This window comes from Heteronotia binoei, chromosome 2, assembly GCF_032191835.1.
Source record: "Heteronotia binoei isolate CCM8104 ecotype False Entrance Well chromosome 2, APGP_CSIRO_Hbin_v1, whole genome shotgun sequence".
NCBI lineage: Eukaryota > Metazoa > Chordata > Lepidosauria > Squamata > Gekkonidae > Heteronotia > Heteronotia binoei.
This window is the reverse complement of record NC_083224.1, coordinates 59,175,070-59,198,705: the sequence shown is the minus strand read 5'-3', so window position 1 is coordinate 59,198,705 and position 23,636 is coordinate 59,175,070. Positions and strand designations below refer to the sequence as shown.

Below are 23,636 nucleotides of genomic sequence, written 5' to 3'. Positions count from 1 at the left end.
GATGTTGGAGAGTCACTGCCAGTCTGAGTAGAAAGTGCTGATCCTGATGGATCGATGTAGTATAAGGTAGCGTCGTGCATGTTCCCTTTGCAACATCACATTTCCACTGTCAAAAGGTCAGGAACAGCTTTGATCTTTAAACTTCCTTCTGCATAATGACATTGTAGTCTTCTCCACTACAGGACCTTGACCCGGGCTGGGATCCATTTGCTTCCCGGAGGAATGTGCCTGCAGTTGCCCAGTCTGCGAGTTCTGTGAGTTCTATACACATTTCCCATTCATAATGGGTCTCTTGGGAAATGCGTTTACCACCAGCACACTGATTTATCATGGTTCCTATTGCTGACTAGCCAGGCAGGAGAATACTGTGCAGCTATGCCATATTTTCTGCCTTGCTTAAGTTCAGGGAAATTACAGTAAAGAAATTCCTGTGATCACCCTTGTGTCACTGATCTCATGTGATCATTATTCTGGTCCTTGACAGCCACTCACACCAATATTAAGTTGAGAGTTTACCAGGTCCATGGGCACAATAGAATGTGTGAGAGGGAGGGGAAAGAAATTATGGAGCAAGTTCATGGAAAATCACAGACTCTGCAACTTCTGCATAGTCCCCAGTTCACATATACAATACTTTGTGTGTGTATAAAGTGCTATGAAGTTAGAGCCAACTTATGGCAACCCCAGCAAGGGGCTTTCAAGGCAAGTGAGAAGCAGAGGTGGTTTGTCATTGACTTCCTCTGCAGAGCCTTCCTTGGTGGTCTCCCTGGTTAGCTTCCAAGATCTGATAAGAGTGCTGCCTTCCCTCCCATATAATACTTTGATGTAAACACATGATCATTACTAGAGGTTCAGAAATATATTACATGCCGGTGATGTGATGGAGATGACTATGCATGCCACTCTGGATAAACGCCAATTAGTGAAACAGTTATAACATTGCCTTTGTTGGCCAAGTGAGTGCAATGGAAAGATACAGAAAGAGGCTGAATGAAGAAGGGGAACAGTTGAGTAATCTTGAAGTAATAATATTGGAAAATTAGGCAGAGGAATGAATGAAAGACTGGTGCCAAGCATCAAGTGGGTGCAGAGCGGATATTACCTGTCTCTGGGGTTCTTGATTCCCCAGCTGCATAGCCTGAGGTTAACCACTCCCTTCCTCAGTGTCAGATGCATTCCAACAGGGTCTTTTAGAAGCCTGGCAGCTATGCAATGTTTCTGTGTTATTTTCCTTTCAGTGAGCTCTCACACAATCAAATTGAGGAGCTGCCCAGTTTTCACCGCTGCCAGAAGTTGGAGGAAATGTAAGTAATGATTGGTGGGGAGGGCAGGCTGATATGGAATCCCAAGTCTGAGTAGCCTAAGGAACATTCTTTGGTAATAAATGAACTTCTGAGAGGTGGTTGCTGGACCACAGGCACATAACCAGCTGTTAGTTAGAGCTTTTCTATCTCCTGGATTAATTATCTATTTTCTGGTTTGTGATGTGTGTTGAGTGTCTGGCATGGCAGCATGAAGCAATGAGCCATCCTGGCACCAGAAGGCCTGGGAGCATTATAAATATTTCTTGAGGGCCTTCAGATTAGGAAGATGAGCCATGGAAGTATAAAGACACTGAGTTTTTCCATGTCCTCTATTCCCTTTCCTTCACATACGTTAACTTGGGCACCTGATTCCCAGGGGTGAGATTGCCAGGTGGTGACCTTGAGCCATCCAGGCTCCACAGCAGGAACAGATGTTGAGAGACCTGGGAACTGTTAGTATAATGGACTGGCTCTTTCAAAACAAAAGCCCTTTCAATTTGAATAAGGCACTATCCCAGGCCCAAGGCTATACTCAGGGTGGGTGGGATTTGATTGTTTTGTTTCTTGACCCACTCTTTCCTTGATATTTGAACCTGATCTGCAAACTTTGATGAAAGTAGCCTTGCTTTCTTCTGCTGCCAGGGAAGATAGAGAGCTCTATAAAGAAAGTCTCTCTCTCTCTCTCTCTCTCTCTCTCATAGTAGCCTTTCTGTCTTTGCAGTGGCCTCCAGCACAACCAGATCCATGAAATCAGAGCAGACACCTTTGGGCAACTCACAGCCTTGCGTTCCATGTATGTACAATTTCCAAGGACTACCAGGAACTTTTAAAATTATTTATAGTGAAAGCAAGTCAGGGTGTGGTGAATAGTGTCATGCAGAATGCTCTGGGCATAAATTCAGACCCATCAACATGCCTTCAAAATAAATATGCCACACTACTCTATAGATGTAATTAGCCATTCTTATTACGGCATTTATTTCACCCTAAAATGAGGACCATCGAAAGGAGTATGCGGTTCATTATTCTGGGGACTGAATGAGACTTAATAAAATTACCCAATACGGATGAATTTAAAATGTGAACATACCTAAATGTGTATAGCATATGTACATCATACATCTAGCATACAGAAGTTCTGTGATGTATCAGTTCTCTTAGAGTTACAGACAGATGGTGAAAATAAACTGAGTTGGACTTCACACAGTTTCTGACTGAAGGTTTTCTAACTTTTACTTTTCTTCTGTTAATTACTTAAACCCCCTTTAAAGATTTTCTCTGTCTCAGAATTTACCCACTGACAAGTATTCCACATAAATATAAGCTAGATGGCTTCTGATACCCACCAACATGTCTGTATATCTAATGTGACCAGACAGTTTGCGTTTCTGCAGTTCATACTTCCACTTCTGAGGCTCTACTAGAATAACTAGCAGACCATACCTTTACTGAAATTCCCAAGTAACTCCTCCTGCTATGCCCTAGGTAGACCACAGCCCCCACACTATACAAATATTGTATAATTCATCATTTCCATATGAAAAATGGATTCCATAGGTATGCAGCTGGACTGATGAAAGGGGTTCTGGTGGCAATTAGCATCACACACTTGGAGACACACCAGTTTGTCCAAGAGTTATCACAGCCATTGCATGGAGCATCTGGGAGGAATAAAAAAACCCTTGCATGAACCAGAAGTTACCCAGAAATTCAACAGAAAAGCACTCACAAGAAGGTCATCCTCACAACTGGATGGAGACTTTGGGAGCTTTCACTGTTGGGTGGGTGAAATGACTGTCTGAAAGGAGATTTATGGAACAGTTACGCTGGGTATACAGGCAATACAGCCTTCTGTACCTTTACCTTTTGCAGACTCCTCAGCAGACTTCCTTCATCATTGTATATCCATTTGCCTTGCAGAGACCTGAGTTGGAATTTCATTCAGACCATCCACCCAGAGGCTTTTGTAACCCTCCCCTCTCTCGTTAAACTGTAAGTTGCCCGGTGACTCTGAAAATATTTACATGTCATTTGGAAAGCTAAACACAACTGTTTTAATCTGGGCTGCCTAAAGAGAAGGAGGAGGAACAGGGAATGTACAAGGTAGGACGCTCCTAGGGGGTCTTGGGGCCAGACTAGATATGACAGCATTCTCGTTGTAAGTTTACATTTGACTATCGCATAAATTAGGTTTTTTAGATTACGGTACTTCCATAATCTTGTAAAAAAATCTCAGAATAAATTATTTTAAATTACATTTAAACTATATTTTAAGAATTATTTAAGCATTATTAGAGAAAACAGAATCAAGTCAAATCTCACCCACCCTGTTCCACTATTGGTAGACCCATCCTCTACCAACGCCTTTCCACTATATTGGTAGACCTGACCTCTGGAGAACAGGTCTCCCCATGCCTTTCCACTATATTGATAGACCTAGCCTCCAAAAAAACAGGTCTACCTACCCCTTTCCGCTATATTGGTAGACCTGCCCTCTAGAGAACAGGTCTACCTGCTCCAGTCCACTATATTAATAGACCTGTCCTCTGGAGAACAGGTCTCTCCCTCCTCCCCCCATGTCGTTGCACTATATTGATAGACCTAGCTTCCAGAGAACAGGTCTACCCACTCCTTTCCACTATATTGGTATACCTGTCCTCTGAAGAACAGGTCTGTGGACCCCTTTCCACTATGGTGGTAGACCTGGCCTCCAGAGAACAGGTCTATCTGTCTTAATCCACTATATTGGTAGACCTGGCCTTGGACCATCTCCCTGCACTGAGCCTCAGAAAAGATACCAGCACTGGGGTGGGGGTGGGGGGACCTCTTGCAGTCTATTTTGGTTTTTTTAAGTGAAATATGACAACCAGCATTACAGATCAAGTATAACAGAGAAGGAACAATCGCTGTCAGAACTCTGCCTAACCTAACAAACAGGAAGTCGCTTAAATGTTACCAACCTGCCCAAACTACTTATTTATTCAAATTTTTATATCCCACTTTTCGCTGTGGCTCAAGACAGCTGAGTCACACTGAAAAGCAAATCACACTGAAAAGCATAATAGGGGTATCTGGCTCCATTGTAGCCTATGTGGACCATTATATCTGGAGGCATTTGGGGCTTGGGGAACTGTTTTTTGAGATAGGGACACCAAATTTGCAACATAGCTGCTAATGCCTCTCCTCAAAAACCACCCCAAGTTTCAAAAGGATTGGACCAGGGGATTCAGTTCTATGGGCCCTAAAAGTGGAGCCCCATCCTCCATTGTTTCTAATGGGCTGAAGCAGAACTGTGGAAATTAGAAATCTGTGAGCAGCCTTTTAAAAATTTGTGCACCAGCACCCCCTAGTGCCATTCAGAAGGAACTATGACCTGAACCATTATAAAATAACATCCTCATAGTGGACATGAGGATGCCGTCATGTTTAGTTTGGCTTTCAATCAAGGCACTGTCCCTTGTATGTGGAAATAATACTTACTACTTTACAGCACTGCTGTTTTAATGTTTACTGATCATCATCTAAGTGATCTGAATGCTCTACAGTGCAATTGTAAACAGACCCCCTCTGTAAACAGTGGATATACTTAGGATCACACATTTCCTCTGTTCCTAAAGGTTTATAGCATCCTGGACTAGTATAGAGTATTAAATACCTAATTTCTGGTCCAGATTATAAACAGTCCGGGGCCCAGATAGTCCCATTTTCCACACCTCCTTCCCAGTATTGTTTGATTATCCTTGACATTCCATGACTCCTGTGGGCAATGAGCATGCTCAGTGTTTATCAGGCTATAGTGGAGAATCCCCTGAATATGCAAAAGCCCCTAGCACATTTCATTGCCCTGCAGATAGACAAAAGGCCATCAAGGTCACTGTTAAGAGTTACAAAAAAACCCCCACCTATTAAAATCTTGTGAGCAGCCCATCTCCTCAGCCTTTCACCAGTCTATTCCTGTGTCTCCTCTGCCTTCCATTTCAATAGGGACTTGACCGACAATCAGCTGGTGACACTGCCATTGTCTGGTTTGAATGCACTCACTCACCTGAAACTGAAAGGCAACCCTGCACTCTCTGAGTCCTTCCCTAAGGAAAATTTTCCCAAGATGAGGTGAGCTTTGTTTCTTCCTTTCTGCGGCGACTGGTTTCTAGCTTGACACAGCATGCATCCTCTCCCTCTCCTTCTGACTGGACTTTATTTATTTGCTTTGATCCACCTTCCGCTCTCCATGTTTACCAGACATTTCCATGTAATTTTGTTAGCCTAGAGGTTTGAGCAAGCGTGACTCCCTGCTAACTCCGAATCCATCACTGAGACTCTGCTTTGAGAAATCGATGAGCCACTGAATGTCTCATGGCTGGCATCATCCAAACTCACACACAGGCAGGGGCCATGGAAGCAGGGGGCTCACGCCTGGGGCTTACCAGAGCGGAAAACTTTTGCAAAAGCCAACCTCAGCTAATGACATCCAGCCTTCCTACAGTAAATGCTATTTGTGTGGCCATGTCTTGTCTGCTGTGGATTAATGAGCAGCCCGAAGGGGTTAGAGTAAGCAGCTAAGACAATGTGCCGGAGGCTCAGAACACAGTGGCCAAAGTGCCAGCAATATGTTTGTGGGGAGTCCTTCACACTGCGACCCATCTCAGTGCCTGTGCAGTGAAATCATGATATGCATGTTGCATTCAGATCTGATCATTGTCAACAGTGCTGGTGCTGGATTCTAGACCATCAGGTACTGAATATTACTCCTCATAAACAGCTAACACATGGGAGCAGTTGCAGCCTGATTGATCTGCCTGTTCACTGGAAGATAAAATAAACTGAAAGCAGGATATGAGAAGTACCATACAAGGAATTCAGAAATGCTGGACAAATCCCAGAATCCCTCAGAAGAAGGCACGGATGGTCACTGATCTTCCTTCCCCCCCACCTGCCCCCAGGCAGTTCTATCTGACCTTGGAAAAGTTTATATCCAGGGTCACAGGAGCCGCCTGGATTCGCCACATAGATTGGGAGGGGGCAAAATCACTTCCTTCTGTTTCTTATGTGAGCAGAGGTCCACTGACAAGAGGGAAAAGGGAGTGATTTCACCCTTCCTAGCTATTATTCCAGGTGGGTTCCACAATCCTGAAAATAAACTTCCTGGGATCAGAAAGGATTGCTGGAGGGAGGGGAAAGCTGGGCAGATCAGGGATCCTTGCACAGCCCTTACTCTGAACATATGAAACTGCCTTATACTGAATCAGACCATTGGTCCATCAAAATCAGTATTGTCTACTCAGACTGGCAGTGGCTCTCCAGGGTCTCAGACAGAGGTACCTCATATCAGCAACTGCTTGGTGTCAAGCATGAGGGTTCAATGACGAGTCGAAGTTGATACAAAGACTATGTTTATTGATAGACTGATACTTTGGTAACAGGTTCTTGAGAGTAATGCTAAACACATATTGATACAATACTTTTAAGTCCTACTTCAAAGGGATTCCAAGGGATGGGGCTGCAGGGTAGCATTCACACATAAACTATTATAACTGTCTACATTCCCATAGCGTTATCAGGACCATGTCCTTGCTTTCCCCAGATGTCTCTTACTCCCTTACAGGAATGTATGGGAAGGTGCTGATTACTTGGTTTCAGTTCTCACTACTTCTAATTATGAGCCATAAAGCAAAAAGGGGGGGGAAGGGAAAGAATAACAAACTAGCAAAGTTGGATCCTCCATGATACTTCACAGACCAGGCTAGGCAGGACCCCTAAACAATCAATTATCAATGGAATTTCACCATGCTTGACATACTGCCTCCCCTAGAATCAACCCCGGGGTTTCTGAGGAAACACTCTGTGAAACTTGTTTACCAAATCAGGGGCTAACACATCTTTTTCTGCTACCCATTCATTTTCACTGGATGGGAAATGTTTCCACTTAATTAGATAATACAAAATCCCACGTTTCATCTTTGAATCTAATATGTTTTGTACTCCATGATGACTCTGATTCCCAATCTGGATACGTTGTGGAGCTGGTGGTCGAGGGTGCCAAGAAGAACCACCCAGATCTCTTCGCAAAAGACTGCAATGAAAGACAGGGTGTATTTTACTAAACATTTTGGGCAACTCCAATTCTACGGTCACTTTGTTAATCACCCTCTTGATTTTAAAAGTGCCCAAGAATCTATACATCAGTTTCTTGGAGGGTTGATTTAGTGGAAGGTTCTTTGTTGACACAAATAGCGAATCTCCCACTTTAAAATCCCAAGCAGGTACGTGGGATTTATCATACTGCTTTTTGTACGCATCCTTAGCAGCTTCCAAATTCACTTGAATCCCCTTCCAGCTGTCCCCTAATTTTCCCCACCATTGCTCAAATGAAGTGGGGTTGGGTTCGCTCTCCCACCAGCAGCAATGGAACAGGTTTCCCCTCATACCCATTCACAATCTGAAACGGGGAAGCCTTGGTTGAACTGTGCACACTGTTATTATAATCATACTCCGCAAATGGCAAGAGGTCCACCCAGTTAGACTGTTGGTGGTTCACATAGCACCGTAAATATTGTTCTAACAGCGCGTTCATGCGTTCCGTCTGTCCGTCTGTCTGAGGGTGGTAAGCAGAACTCAACCCTTGCTCTATGCCTGATAATTTGCAAAACTCCCGCCAGAAGTTGGCAACGAACTGTGGCCCCCTGTCACTGATGATCATATCAGGGAACGAGTGTAATTTTACAATGTGATGGAAAAACAGGTAGGCTAGTTTCTTAGTGGTTGGCAGCTGCGCACAAGGAATGAAATGGGCTTGTTTGGAAAAGGTGTCCACTACTACCAGAATTATGGTTTTGCCCTGCGATGCTGGCAGTTCGACTATGAAATCCATTGACACCACAGACCAAGGACATGTAGCTGTCTCTAAAGGTTTTAATAGCCCGGGAGGCTTTCCCCCCCTTCTTTTTGTCATTAAGCAAATTGGGCAAGAAGCTATGAACTCAGACTTGTCCTTTTTCATGGCGGGCCACCAGAACTGTCTATTAATTAAATGTAGGGTCTTCACGTACCCAAAGTGGCCAGCTAATTTGTTCGAGTGGCAGAATTGCAAAACCTTGGACCGAAGACTCTTCGGGACGTACAGCTTATCACCTTTGTACCAAAACCCATCCTCCCCCTTCTGTACTTCCCCCAGTTTGTCTTCCCCCTCCTTTTCAGTTTCGGTGGCCAGGCACTCTCCCCCCCCCCCCACTTATTGGGCTGCAGATTCCACCGTGTTTTGGACCAGGTGGTTACCATGGCGGCTACTTGAGAGGGAGGGATCAGAGAGTCTACAGCCTCCTCTTTTTGACTGTTATGCTGAGGAAGGCGTGAGAGGGCGTCTGCCAAAAAGTTTTTCGTTCCAGGGATGTGCCTCAGCACAAAGTCAAATTTAGAGAAAAACCCCGCCCACCTGATCTGCTTTTCACCGAGTTTGCGCCGGCCTGTGAGCGCCTCTAAATTTTTGTGGTCGGTCCAAATCTAAAATGGAACCTTAGAGCCTTCTAGCCATGACCTCCAGGTCTTTAGAGCATAAATCACAGCAAAAGCCTCCTTATCCCAGACCAACCAATTTCTCTGTTCTTGGGAGAACTTTTTAGAGATATAGGCACAGGGCTTTAGCCTCCCCTCCTCATCTTTTTGCATGAGGATGGCTCCGATGGCGACATCGGAGGCGTCACATTGCACAATGAAGGGCTTCAGCTCATTAGGGTGGGTTAAAATGGGTTCACTAGTGAACAATTGTTTGAGCTTAGTGAACGCCTCTTGGCACCCCTGTGTCCAATTCAACCTCACCCCAGTTTTTTTGGTGTCAGGACCCTTCCCCCTGGTTTTCAGCAACTCCGTGAGGGGTAACATAATTTGGGCAAACCCTGGTATGAAGGTTCGGTAAAAATTGGCGAACCCGAGGAACGATTGGAGCTGTCTACGTGTCCTTGCGGCAGCCCAATCCAGTTCTGATTGAACCTTACTTGGGTCCATGGCTAGCCCGTGCACTGATACCCAGAAGCCCAAATTGTCTAGTTTGGTCTTATGGAACTCACATTTTGACTATTTAGCATACAGTTTGTGCTTCAATAGGGTGCTAAGAACCTCCCTCACTAATTTCACATGCAATTTGAGATCTTGTGAATAGATAATTATGTCATCCAGGTACACCACCACCCCCTTGAACAAATATTCTCTCAACACTTCATTGATAAAGTTCATGATACAAATAAAAAGTATTATTATTATTATTATTATTATTATTATTATTATTATTATTATTATTATTATTATTATTATTATTATGAACACTCCCGGCGCCCCTTGCAACCCAAATGGCATCACTAGATACTCAAATTGTCCCATGAGTGTTTAGCGCCATTTTCCATTCTTCCCCCTCTTTGATGCACACTCTAAAATATGCATCCCTCAAGTCCAACTTGGTAAACACCTTCCTCTTCAACACCGTACTGAGCAACTCCTTGATGAGGGGAATTGGGTAGGCATTGGAGGTGGAGATTCCATTAATCCCCAGAAAATCAGTACAAAGTATAAACGAGCCGTCCTTCTTTTTCCTAAAAAAGACTGGGGCTGCATGGGGGGCTGTGGCAGGTTGGATGAAACCTCGCTTCAAGTTCTTATCAAGGAACCTCCACAGCTCCACCTTTTCCACCCACCCCATGGAGTACAGTTTGGCCTTAGGTAAGGTCTGCCCCGAGATCAGTTTGATGGCACAGTCCGTGTCCCTATGGGGTGGTAGCTCATCGGCCCCCTGTTCGCTGAACACCCCCCTCAAGTCTCTATAAGCTTTGGGGATCGCCTGGACCTCCTCCATCGTCAGGCAGACCTTCTAATTTCGGGGCGGTAGACTGGGACTCCACTCTTTAGTCCAGTGATGGGCTTTGCATCTCGGGTCATTGAATTCTATTGTCTGGTCCCCCCACCGAATGGCTGGCTCATGCTTGGCCAACCAACCTACTCCCAAAACCACATCGTAGGAGGAGGAGGGAGCAATTACAAAGGCCTCCTGGTCCCAGTGGTCTTTGATGCCCACCGGCACTAACTGAGGCTCTAACACACAGGGTTCCCCCCTCATCACCAATCCATCCATCTGTTCAAACTGAATGGGGTGCAGCAAAGCCATCGTGGGAAGCCCCAATGCGTCCACCAGTTTAGGGGTGATTATGTCTCTGGTGCAGCCCGAGTCAATCAGGGCTTTCACTTGCACAAACCTCTTGAGTTTGCTGTTTAGCAAAATTACTGGTACAAAATACAGCGACCCCGTTACTCTCACCCTGTGCGGTGCCAGTTCCTCGGCGGTGACCTGCTGGCTGGCACCATTTAGAGCAGGTTGTCTTCGTTTCCTGATGGCTCATCGGCCCAGGACATCTCACTCAGCTCATCTGTGACAATGGTGTCGTCATCCACCGTCGGACTTGCAGCCGCGCTGCTCTTCGCCGCTTCCTTAGGGCGGCCGGTCTGCTTCTTCAGAGCCGGAGTGCTCGTCTTGGAGGTGCTCGAAGGTGGTCGAGAAGGGTTCGGACAGCTGCTAGCCAGGTGGTTCGGATCCCGCACCTGAAGCATTTGCGGGTCCCCGTGGCCTTCCCGCTGGCTCCCCCCCTGGGGTTTCTTCACCTCTGCCTTCCCTCCGGATTTCGGGTCATGACTCGACTTACTGCTCTGATGTTGGCGTTGCATGGCCACTCTCTTCATGTTCAGCTCCACCTCCCCTGCCAGCTGGATCCATCCCACCAGGGTGGTTGGTCTGGCCTGCTGCAGGGCTCGATCCAAGATGCTTGCATTCAGCCCATGGGTGAAGTGCTCGATCTTCATCAACTCACTCCACTCCCTCATCTTAGCCACCTTGGTACGGAACTCAGCCGCGTACTCAGCCGCCCTGAGCCCGCCTCGGCGGGGGAGGGCGGGATACAAAAATAAATTACCTTTACTTACTTTACTTACTCCCGAATTGTCTTGGACCCCTGCTGCATGTCCCTCAGAGCGGCCAGGGCACGGGTATCCTGCAGCGGTCTTCGTACTGGGCCAGCAGAGCTTGTAGGAAGGTGGCTACAAAGTCCAGCTCCAGGCTCATGGTTTGTACAGGCTTATGTACCACCTCTTCGCAGCTCCCTTCACTTTCGACCCCAGATAGTCCACGCGACTGAATTCATCAGGGAAGGTGTTCCCCCAGTAGTGCATGTAACTATTCGCCTGGATTGTGAAATACTCCACCTCCTTGGGATCCCCATCGAAGGTGGCATCCAGCTGTCTCCCACATCCCCCTTTTCGCGGAGCTGGGGGTGCTGCCGGTTGTGTTTGTGGTGGCACGGTCGGAGGTCTAGCCATGGGTCGTTGCAGTGCTCTCCTCGGGCCGGTCGTTCCCAGGACTTGGTCGATTTGCCTGTTGAACTCCCCGGCCATCATAGTGGTCATTGCCTGCATCTCATCCCACAATCCCTTGGCGACCTCCTCGACCTCCTTGCGGATCATCGCTCGGAACTCACGAGCCATCTCATCTTCCTCCTCTCTCAGGCCCAGTGCTTCGGGGTTCCCAAGTCCCGCACCTAGAGGGGGGTCGGCCTCCGCACCGATCGCCGCTGCAGCACCCTCTTCTTCTCCGGGTCTGGGGTTCTCACCCACTTCATTGGCCATCTTTACCTTGTGCATGTGTCTGGTTAGGCTGGCTTCTCGGCGTACCGGGGTCTCGTCCATCGTGGTGGTGGAAGTACGTGGCTGCCACTGCCATGGGGTGACCAATAGTTGTTGGATGTGGAGAGGGGAACTCGGTCCAGCTACTCTCCGGACGTCCAGCACATGCCACGGTGGGGTTGGTGCTCTCGCCCCTTCTTCAGGTTCGGGAAGTTCACTGCTTACTGGAATCCTTTTAGCCATTCGGCTATAAAGTTGCCAGGCGGTTAAACTTCTTGAAGATTACTCTCAAAATGTCAAGCATGCGGGTTCAATGACGAGTCGAAGTTGATACAAAGACTACGTTTATTGATAGACCGATACTTTGGTAACAGGTTCTTGAGAGTAATGCTAAACACACATTGATACAATACTTTTAAGACCTACTTCAAAGGGATTCCAAGGGATGGGGTTGCGGGGTAGCATTCACACATAAACTATCATAACTGTCTGCATTCCCATAGCATTATCAGGACCGTGTCCTTGCCTTCCCCAGATGTCTCTTACTCCCTTATAGGAATGTATGGGAAGGTGCTGATTACTTGGTTTCATTTCTCACTACTTCTAATTATGAGCCATAAAGCAAAAAGGGGGGGAAGGGAAAGAATAACAAGCTAGCAAAGTTGGATCCTCCATGATACTTCACAGGCCAGGTTAGGCAGGACCCTTACACAATCACTTATCAATGGAATTTCACCATGCTTGACACTTGGTCCCTTCAAATGGAGATGCTGGGGATTGAACCTGGGACCTCTTGCATGCCAAGCAGATGCTCTGCTACTGAGCCATGGTCCCTCCCCCACTGGAGCCAGCTATTAGGAGACTACCTGAATAAGAAACTTGTATTTTGTTTAATAGCAGTATAACTTATAGGACCCCATGAAGCATTTAGGAACTACAGTTTGACTAAAGTGTGAAGAATTCTCTTCCTCTCATAAAACTTAAGTTCTCAGAATTTCTTGGGAGAGGGAATAACTGTTAAGTCAGTATATATATGGCCATGGTATTGGAAGAGACAATTTTCTGGAGCCTCAGCAGTTTTTGAATGGTACCTCTGCTTCTTACATTGATTCAAATGGTCTTAAGAGCAATATTGTCAAAGTTTCTTCGCTTCCGTAGTACCAGCTTATTGCTGTTATTGTGTGGCATCTGGTCCCACATATGAATGGGCTGGACATTAGCTTTGTGCTTTAATAGTGCATCATGTGCTATAAGTACAGAAGATGTACTGGTTTTCCGTTGCCATAATTTCTGTTCCTGAATCAGGAGAGTGGCCTCCTGATTCCTATATTTGCTGTCTAAAAGAATGGATGTTAGTAATTGTAGTTTCTCTGACCTCTGCATGGCAAGCATGCCTACCAAAATTCCTTACTTCATCCGTTAGAAGTATTGCAGGTTTTTCCTCCATTGCATTCAGTCATTGCTACATTTGATTTTAATCCTCCCTGTGCATAGGATGCCTTTGCAGGAATGTATATGGCAGGTCCAAATGCATCAGGTAACCGGTATATTCTCCTCTTCAGGGTCTTGGAGGTTCCCTATGCTTACCAGTGCTGTGCCTATGGAGCATGTGGCAACTACTTCAAAGTTTCCAGTCAGTGGGACTCTGAGGAGACGAGTCCTGAAGATGAGGATGGCCACAAAAGGAGCTCAGGACTATTTCCAAGCCATGCAGATAATCACTGTGAGTAAGACTGATTTGTATGTTAGATCATCCTCTGTCTTTCCGTTCTGACTTGGTTGTCCTTCTGGGGATAAGGATGAAGTCTTTTTATAAAGAGTTCAGGAATGACACCATAAGAAGTGAAGCAGACTCTGGCCCGCCATACTTTTTGGGGGGAGAAGTATGATTGCCCCATTAGGCACTTCCATAGTTGTTATCCTAATATTCCTGACTCATCTGCATTTTTAACAGGAACCTTTCCAATGCTGAGACACACCAGGGAAGACCAAGGGATACAGCAGCAATCAAAGTGGGCCAGCTTAAGAATCATATAGCCATATAGCTGTTGTGTTGAGGGACCTGCTGTTTACTTGGCCAAATCATTCTGTGGCAGTGGGATTTCTGTGTGACTGCAAGTTGCATGCAAAAGGCACTGGGGGAAACACATGGATTCCCAAACCACAGCTTGGATTGTTTGTTTGCTGGATGACATGACTATATAAACACATGGCCCACACACGCTGACAAGACTGAGAGACTCTAACTGAAATGAGAAATACATTGGACACAGTCTACCATGGGGGAAAGCAGATTTTGCTATCTCATGATTCTGCTGGGGCAGCCTCCTGCCTTAGGTTATAGCAGTGTTGTCTTGTATGTAGAGCAGTTGCAATAGCTTGGCGGGGAGGGTGGAAAATACAGATACTCTTCTCCCATCTTGTGACGTAGGATTCTGGCCTCTGGGGAGTTGGACAACCATTCCAGTCTGGAGTTATCTTGGTTTACTCCAATTTTTGTTGGTAGGGGTACCCTTGACTGATTGTAAGAATTTTGGGGGGGTGGGGGTTTCTACCATCAGAAAATCTTGGGAACTTTTTTTTTTTACAGCCCACATTGAAACTCTTCTCCAGTGGTTGCTTCCCATCTCCTACCATCTTTATTTTTTGAGTACAAAGAGCAAGGGATACATGGAGAAAGCATCCCTCAACAATTTCTCACAATCTGTCATGTGCACCATCTTCCCCTCTTCTGAGAACCCTCCAAAGGTTGTTACAATGCAGGTAGTCAAACTTAACAGGGGGCAGTTCCCCCTTCTCTACAACACAGCTGCAGCAACATAGACAGTGAGCAGATTGGTTATTGCCCTACAATCTGACTCCTGTGGGTGAGCATGCTCTTGCCAGAGAATGTAATCTGGTTTACTCTTCCTCCCTTCCTAGAAAAGCTTGACCCCAATAACAGTCACAGGTGGAAAACAGAGTAGATTGACAGGAAATGGTTTTTTCGTACTTTCTATGTTTTCATGCTCTTGGACATCACTCTGCATCCAGTGGTACAGAATATATTTTTGCTTAAAAATTTCAATGCAAGCTCTGTGTGGTTCCTTTTGTGCAACCAAGATGTTCTCATGGTAGGATATTTGTGGGAAAAAGAAAATGCACCTCTTCTGAGACTGCCCAAGTTGTGTTCTTGACACCTCCAGTAAAACAAACAGCAGAGACTCAGCTGTCTAGACTTCTGGGCGACGGGCCTCTCTCTCTCTCTCAGATGCTAGCATGCTTCTAGCCTAACTAGCTGGGGCTAGGTTCCATGTAGTCAGAAGACATCAGTAACACAAGTACAGCTCATGGTCATTCACCCTTTTTATGCCAGCTTCCCCCTCCCCAACATTCCTTAAGGAAATATTCATAATAAAAGGTCTGCTTTGAGACTCTTGTTTAAAGCAGAAAACAAACTTTATTGAAGTGAAACATGGCTAATTATAGAGCTGCTTTATTTTTTCTGACAAAGTATCTGTGTTTTTAACAGTTGCATGACAGGCATAAAACCTACAAGTGAGGGGAAATTTTACCCATTACTGTTATCTCCAGAATGGGAAAAACAACACCTATTGAATTTCTGTATTTGTTTAAAGGCACAGCCTTCTATCACTGAAAAAAACATCCTAACTTAACTTGGTTTAATGGTTTCTTCTGTTAGTTAATGGCTCAGCAGTGCCCATTAAAACTCCTTGTAAATATTCTAATACACACTCCCCAACAATAGTGCATTAATAGTATAGATCTGTTCAATGCACATACCCAGTGACTTGGAGGAGAAAAAAAATGAGCTATACGCTATGCAAAAAGAGTGTGACTCTTAAAACCAACAGAACAAACACTATGTATTTACCAAGGAACAAAAAAGATTGTTGTCCATGTAGGTCCATGTTGACGAGAGGACTAATTAAGCTGAGCCTGAGAGTACTTTCCATACTCACTGTATCAAGACATGCAGCTTCCATTCAGTTTGTTGCAATGTTAGCCTCAGATTATAGACAATATCTGAATTCACTGCCACAGGAGGTGGTGGCGGCCACAAGCATAGCCACCTTCAAGAGGAGGTTAGATAAAAATATGGAGCAGAGGTCCATCAGTGGCTATTAGCCACAGTGTGTGTGTGTGTGTGTGTGTATATATATATATATATTTGGCCGCTGTGTGACACAGAATGTTGGACTGGATGGGCAATTGGCCTGATCTAACATGGCTTCTCTTATGTTCTTATGTTCATTGATTAGTAGAGTGCAGCTACTCCTAAGATCCTAAAGTCATGAGACTCCATCAGAATAAAAATACTTATTTTAGGGGCTTTTTAAAATATAAATTTGCAACATGGTATCTCAGTATTTCTTGACAAGGAGGTCATGCCAATCATCTTTCTAAGATTTGCTTCTTTGGTCACAATGGCCATGTACCTAGGAATTTATAATCACCATGATGTACTTGCCAGCAAGATAGAATAGTCAAGAGAGTAGGATGCAAGTTTGAATTCCCACTCTGCCATGGATGTTCACTGGGTGACTTTGAGCCAGTCACACATTTTCTGCTTAACCTACCTCATAAGGTTGTTGTGAGGATAAGAGGATAAGTGTCCCCACCCGGGGAGAAACGTAGGATATCAGTGAAGTAAATAAAACTTCAGCCATGGCTTTAATAAAACAAGCTAGGTGTTGTTGCTTTTTTGCTGTCAAAACACAGCTGACTTATGGTGATTCTGTAGGGTTTTCAAGCATAGAGATTTCAAAGGTAGTTTGCCATTGCCTGCCTCCACGTCATGGCCAGGTATCCTTTGGAGGTCTCCCATCCTAGTTTTAGCCAGGGCCAACCCTGCTTAGCTTCCGAGATCCAACAAGGCTGGGCTAGCCTGGGATAGTTATATATAGAAGCAAGCTTTTTAAACATCATAAATGACTAGGCATTGGAGTAGTCGATTACAAAGCAAACTAGAAGTGTAACAACTCTGGAATTGGTTTTGAGTGGGCTTGAGAACTGGTGCAAGCTTGTAGCACTGACTAGAAATAGTGGCCACAATGCTATTTCACATTGCTTGCCTCCACATCAAGACTCTGATATTCCTTGGAGGCCTCCCATGCAAATACTAGCCAGGGCTGATCTTTCTTAGCTTCCAAAATGTGGCAAGATCAGTCTTACCTGGGCTATCCAGGCCAGGATGATATCTGGCTTACAATGTAAAATATGAGTGTTACTGTGCCTGTTATCTTGCTTTCTACCTTAATGTCTAGATGATCTGGACATGGAGGATTTCCAGTTGGAAATGGAAGATTCAAAGCTACATCCGAACATCCAGTGCACACCAAGCCCTGGTAAGAAGCCTTCTCAAAGACAGAAACTCACTATACAAGCATAGAATTGAGAACAGGTGAAGAAGTCAGCATCCCTTATTGCTGTGAAGAGAGAGTGAGCGAGCATGCAGTATTTGTTGAAGACTCAAGGGGCAGGAGGGTACAGCATTTCCAGTATTCAGTGCCCTATTTAGGTGAGCATTTTCCCACTTCCTATAACTAGCAGGAGCAGAATAAAATACAGAACAGAAGCCATTGCCTTTTGCTGCCTTAAAATAGAGTTGCAGCAACTAGTTTTAGTTGTTAAGTTAAAAGTACAAAACAGCTGCATCACTGATTTTTTATTGTGTATCTCCCTACATCTAGCCATTTAACCCAATATACCTTGACCTCTGTTTTCTTATCTAATTAGTTTCCTTTGTTCCACCAGTGATAAAGACAAGCAGGGGTCAATGGCCAATTGGTATTCATGTATCTATCTGAGGCTTGGCTATATATTGTTAGTTGCTTTGCTACAGAACCTCCTTCAACCAAGGCTTTGATCTGACTCCTTCCTTCCCTCTTTCCAGGTCCCTTCAAACCATGTGACCACCTGTTTGAAAGCTGGGTAATCCGCCTGGGTGTCTGGCTGATCATGTTGGTCTCCATACTGTGCAATGGGCTGGTCATGGTGGTTGTCTTTGCCTCACCTGGCTATCTATCTCCAATCAAATTTGTCATTGGCAGCATTGCTGGAACCAACATGCTGACGGGCATGTATTGTGCCATCCTGGCCTTTGTGGACACCATCACCTTTGGCCATTTTGCCAAATATGGAGCCAGATGGGAGACAGGTGCAGGATGCCAGGTCACTGGATTCTTGTCAGTATTTGCTTCAGAGGCTTCCATCCTCCTCCTAACATTGGCTGCTATTCAATGCAGTCTATCAGTGTCATGCATGAAGACATATGGGAAAGTGCCTTCCTTTGGCAGTGTGAAGGCTGGTGCCATGTGTTGCCTGACACTCTCCTCTGTGGCTGCAGCCCTGCCTCTGTTTTCTGTAGGAGAGTATGGGGCATCCCCTCTTTGCCTGCCTTATCCCCTGCCTGATGGAAAACCTTCCATGCTGGGCTTTATGGTGGCCCTGGTGCTGGTCAACACCCTTTGTTTCCTCATAATCACTGGCACATACATCCGCCTGTATTGCAACCTGCTGAAAGGTGAATTTGACTCAGTCTGGGACTGTGCTATGATTAAGCATGTTGCCTGGCTCATCTTTATCAACTGCATTCTCTATTGTCCTGTGGCCTTCCTCACCTTCTCTTCCATGCTCAGCCTCTTCCTAATCACCCCTGAAGTCATCAAATCTGTCCTGTTGGTGGTGCTACCTCTTCCAGCTTGCTTGAATCCTCTGCTCTATCTGCTCTTTAACCCCCACTTCAGAGATGACTTGAGGCTACTAAGGCATAAAACCCTTGCCCAAGAGAGCTGTGCCCAGTCCTATGTGTCTGAGGACACAGAGAAGAGCTCATATGACTCTACCCAGGCCCTTGTTCCTTTCTCTGACATGGATCATATATTTGAGGCACCAGACATCTTTGGAGTGCCACCTAGATGCCCACCAGTCCTGGACACCTACAACTTCCCCTCAGTGACTCTCATCCCATGTCAACAAGAAGCAGGTACCAAAAGGCATGACAGTGACTTCTCCACTCACCTCTCTTGCCTTGCTGAGAATGAGCTACTAATTGCATCAGAAAGCAGAGACCCAGCAAGGAACAGCCTCCGTATCACCTTGTTTCCAACATCACCAACACCAGCCTTTACTTCTCACTTATAAAAGTAGTCCTCCAGTTCCTTCAGTGGAACAAGAGTTATTTTGAGGGAAACATGGTCCAGTATATCACTTCTTCTGGAAAAAGCCAAGGTGCTGCCAATGACAAGTAATCTACCTTCCTGGGATATCATTTCTCAAGCACCAAGCACTACTAGAACTACACATTGTGGGTGGAAGAACCCTCTCTCCTACCCAAAGCAGTGTTTCATCAAGAAAGGGAGAACTAGGAAACAACTGAGTCCAAGTCCTCTGATCTAGGAAGATGGCATGTTACAATGTAGCATTTTTGAAGGGAAAAGACAGAAGCAGCTGCTAATCAAAAAGACTCAGCTTCCAGGGACATTTTTTAAACCTTGCTCTTAACATTGTGCAGAACAGACAAACAAGCAGCAATGGAGTAATACTTCCAAAGAATCTAGCCCTAAAATAGTGACAGACATAATGTCACAGCAAGTTAGAGGGCTACTGAAGTACTATATAGATACCTTTATGCCAGCTGAGAACAGACAGGACCTCACTCATGCCAGACATTTAGAGACTCACATTGCCCTTTCCTCCCTGTATTGAGTCTAATAATTCTGTTCAAGTGGAGGAGAGAGGCTGAATGTAATAGACAGGTGCTCAGTTTGGCATGCTTGAGTTTCATACAGCCTAGTTTTCCAGGCATGATGTACCTACTCAGGGAGCAAATAATTAAAGTTTAGCTCCACCACCACAAATAAGACAAGCAGAAGGAAGTTCACTATCAGCTGTTACTGGATTTAGACCCGAAGTCAATGGCAACGGACTAATCTTGAATTCTGAAAGGTCCCACTCTATAAATCAGCAAATAAAGGAGTTCATAACACTATCCATAACTCTCTGCCGTTCTCAGCCAGGTTTCCAGTTTGTAACTGCTGCACAGAAAACTTTTTTCCTTCAGTAATGAAGCTAATACTTCGCCCTGAGCCTGCCTTGGCGGGGAGGGCAGGATACAAAAATAAAATTTACTTTACTAATAAAGGGGAGCTTGTTCACCAGACTGCTCACTGAGAGTCAGATTTAGCAGATTCTATATACACAGAAATTGTTATACAACATACTTTCACTGGCCAGAAAATTCAGGTAAAGGTAAAAGCAAGCTACCTGATCTGCAAGCCATAAGTATTTGGCCCTTCAGTCATTGAGCTTACTGTTTTACACAAAGCAAGAAACTGGTGTGGGGGAGGAGCTGTGGCTCAGTGGTAGAGAATCTGCTTAGCACTCAGAAGGTTCCAGGTTCAGTCCTTGGCATCTCCTTTAAAAGAATTAGGTAGTAAGTAATGGGAAACACCTACCCCTGAGACCCTGGAGAACCACTGTCAGTCTGAGTAGACAGTGCTCACCTTGATGGCTTCAGTATTAGGCAACTTCAGGTGCTGTGTTAGTGCAGGTAGATTTTTTTATTACAGTTTCCATTCATTCCCAACATGCAAATATTATCCTTGAAATCCTGTAATTTAGCTGGATTAGTTGTGAACTGCAAGTATGTTGTTGTGACACCTTACAGATACAGTCCAAAACAGTCAAAGTGTCCTTTCACTACTCTAAAATTCAATAGGAGAGATTACCTTTTTGGTGATTTCTTGTTGGATAGTGAGAAACAGCCTTCTTCATTAGATGTACTACAGAGATACTGTACGTGTTAAGCATTTTGGAAATTTCCTTCAAAATATTAGATTTTAGGGAAATTCAGAATACCACATTTAGACCTTGATATTACCAGAAGCATATATAGTTCAATTCTACATAAATGTCTGAAGAAAACTGTGTTTATGCCTTTGCATCAAGAAGTGAAATATGTGACTGTATTTTGTAATCTTTACAGATACAATATAGATCCTAGAAACCAAGAGCTCTGGAGAAGCAGAACATTCCTTTGTCACCACATAACATTCAGTCTCTGAAAGGGGTTGTTTTAATTACTCCAGAACCCCCAAAAGCAAGAGCAATTGACATTAGTAACAATTGTTTCTGCATGTCCAGTGTCTAAGATATATTGGAATATACGTTTCAATTAACGGTGGTACTCTTCTGCATTCTATATTGTCCTAAAAATTCCATTAGGTAATATATTAGAGACTAAAAGATGTTAAGTGGCTTTTGAAAACATACTCTGATCTGGACTGGTTCCAGGATAGATTTTGTAATCTCCACTAAACTCCACCCCACTCCCCAAAAAAACACAGAAGGCAGCTTGTTAGTGGGCGCTAACTGATGCGGGATACATTGCTTGGAACAAGAATTCTTCTTTCCCTCTGACCTCTATATAGATTGATTCATTACTGTGCAAAAGGAAAAGCTTTTGCCAGGTATTCTTCAGATGCCAAGCCCCCTGGTTTTCAAACACATAGCCATAGTATTGCCATTCCAGAGCCTTTGGTTTTTACATGAACTTTTGGGGTACTTTGATTCTTCTGCTGCTCTCAACTTGCACATATCACAGGGGAAAAAGTTATTGCTTCTTGTACTCTCTGAAACTGGGATTAGTGTTGACCTCCTATACTCAGAAAGGACCGTAATCCTGACAGCCCAAGTCCAGCTTAGTCCAGACTTAAAAATACAGAATTCATGTAACTCTTATAATCAATATAATCATCTCCAAAATAAATCATGACCAAGCTCCCATCTCACATTGAGGCAAAGAAAACTTATCACAAAGCACCTTTTCACAACCTGTATATGTTATCTGTATATACATGATGCCATATATGCAATATCCAGCATGTGTGTGTTTTGTATATTATGTGTATATTTTTATAGAAAGAGATAGCCATTTTCTTTCTTACTGATTTTGTGTTAAAATCCTGCTTTCCTTTTTGTATATTGATTTGTAAAGCATTCACAAAGGAAAACTGTGTAGAAAATTAAAAATTATAATTTTAAAAAGTCCATTTTCCAGCTGCTCTGTAGATTTTTTTAAAACTGCAGGCTGATTCACACATAGAGTAATTGATAATGCATGTATGAATACACCATCATAGAGAGAACTTCCATCCCATCTCAGTCACAATCCACTCATGCATTTAGCAGCCATCATATAAATAGTCAATGATAAACACGCATATTGTGTAAACTGGTCTGCACATGCGCTAGAAGACCCAGTAATGGCTAGTTTAGCAAAAGGTGAGGTTTGGGAACCACAGAAGATACAGATGGAAACTACCTTAGAATTAGTGAAAGGCTGTATTTAATAAGAAAATAGTCTCTGTTGACAGCAACAGAGACAAAGTAGCTGCTGAGACAGTATACCAGTCCTTTGAGGGAATTAGAAAAAATTCTTATCTCAAAGTTTTACAGTTCAGGACTTTATACTGAGGCCTCAAAAGATGAATGAACAAACTCACTTTAATTTCAGAGTGCTTTAAGGCAGACCTCTATACATTATCAATTGCCTGTGACTTAAAATAATTCAAGAAATCAAAGAATGAATTGTTTCTTTAAAAGGCCCTAATACAGATGGCTTACCCACAACATTTGGAACGTTAATTAAGTCCATTAGACTTCAGGTTTTCAAAATCTTACTATAGTAGCATAGCCAAAGAAAAGCCACATGTGCACTATGTATTTCACAGAACCTCTCATTACACAAAGTTGGAGTCTAGTGCCACCTTTAAGACCAACAAATTTTTATTCAAAGTGTGAGATTTTGTGTGCTAAGCACACATCCTCAGACACCTGGATCTACTCGCATTATACATTTATTCAAGCCAACAACTATACCAGGATAATTTACAATCTGCAGGAGGAACAAATGATAAATTAGAAGTAGAAGAGAACAAGAGTCCAGTGGCACCTTAAAGACTAACAAAATTTGTGGTAAAGTATGAGTTTTAGCGAGTCACTGCTCACTTCTTCAGATACCTGAAGTGAGCAGTGGTTCACTAAAACTCATACCCTGAAGAAAGTATCTGAAGAAGTGCGCAGTGACTCCAACAGCTCATACCCTGCCACAAATTTTGTAAGTCTTTAGAGTACTACTGGACTCTTGCTCTTTTCTGCTGCTAGACAAACACAGCTACCCATCTTGACAAATTAGAAATGTATGCCTTTATCATCTGCATAAATTTGGTAGCAAAATTTAGATTTTGTAGGACTTTAAACCCTCTTTGACCATACAATATTTTGGGCACATGACTGAAAAGGAGCAGCCACTTGCACCTATTGCTTTGCTTCAGATCAATGCTGCAATGGAGCAAAGAAATGGTGGTTGGCATTCCCAGCTCCACATTTGCTGCCAGTCATGTATCCCCATCATAATTTGCTGCAGGCTTCCAACATCTCAGTCCAGCCATGCTGCCTGTGACTTAATCCATGAAAAATACACCATTCTATGTCCTTCAGATCACATTCACTGAAACTGTGGTGCAGTTTCCACAATTACTGAGAAAGAGAAGGCTGGCACATAAATTATTATCTATCCTAATCCCTGCCTTAGTAATGAGCCTGAAATCATCCACATATATCGCTCTATCAAAAATATCTGGTCCTGATCCATCAATGACCATTAGTCATAGC

At 44.2% G+C, this 23,636-nt stretch overlaps 1 protein-coding gene across 2 annotated transcripts in view; it reads left to right on the top strand.

Annotated features, from left to right (window-relative positions):
• Positions 1-19,405, top strand: part of LGR6 (leucine rich repeat containing G protein-coupled receptor 6) — a 193,034-nt gene extending 173,629 nt beyond the window's left edge. For both annotated transcript variants that reach the window (XM_060231114.1, XM_060231113.1), the window contains 8 exons: positions 183-254; positions 1,239-1,304; positions 2,026-2,097; positions 3,225-3,296; positions 5,289-5,414; positions 13,520-13,680; positions 17,225-17,305; positions 17,854-19,405. In XM_060231114.1, the coding sequence (XP_060087097.1) occupies positions 183-254; positions 1,239-1,304; positions 2,026-2,097; positions 3,225-3,296; positions 5,289-5,414; positions 13,520-13,680; positions 17,225-17,305; positions 17,854-19,103 (1,900 nt within the window). In that variant the 3' untranslated portion in view covers positions 19,104-19,405. The remainder of the gene's footprint in view (positions 1-182; positions 255-1,238; positions 1,305-2,025; positions 2,098-3,224; positions 3,297-5,288; positions 5,415-13,519; positions 13,681-17,224; positions 17,306-17,853) is intronic.
• The last annotated feature ends 4,231 nt before the right edge of the window (positions 19,406-23,636 follow it).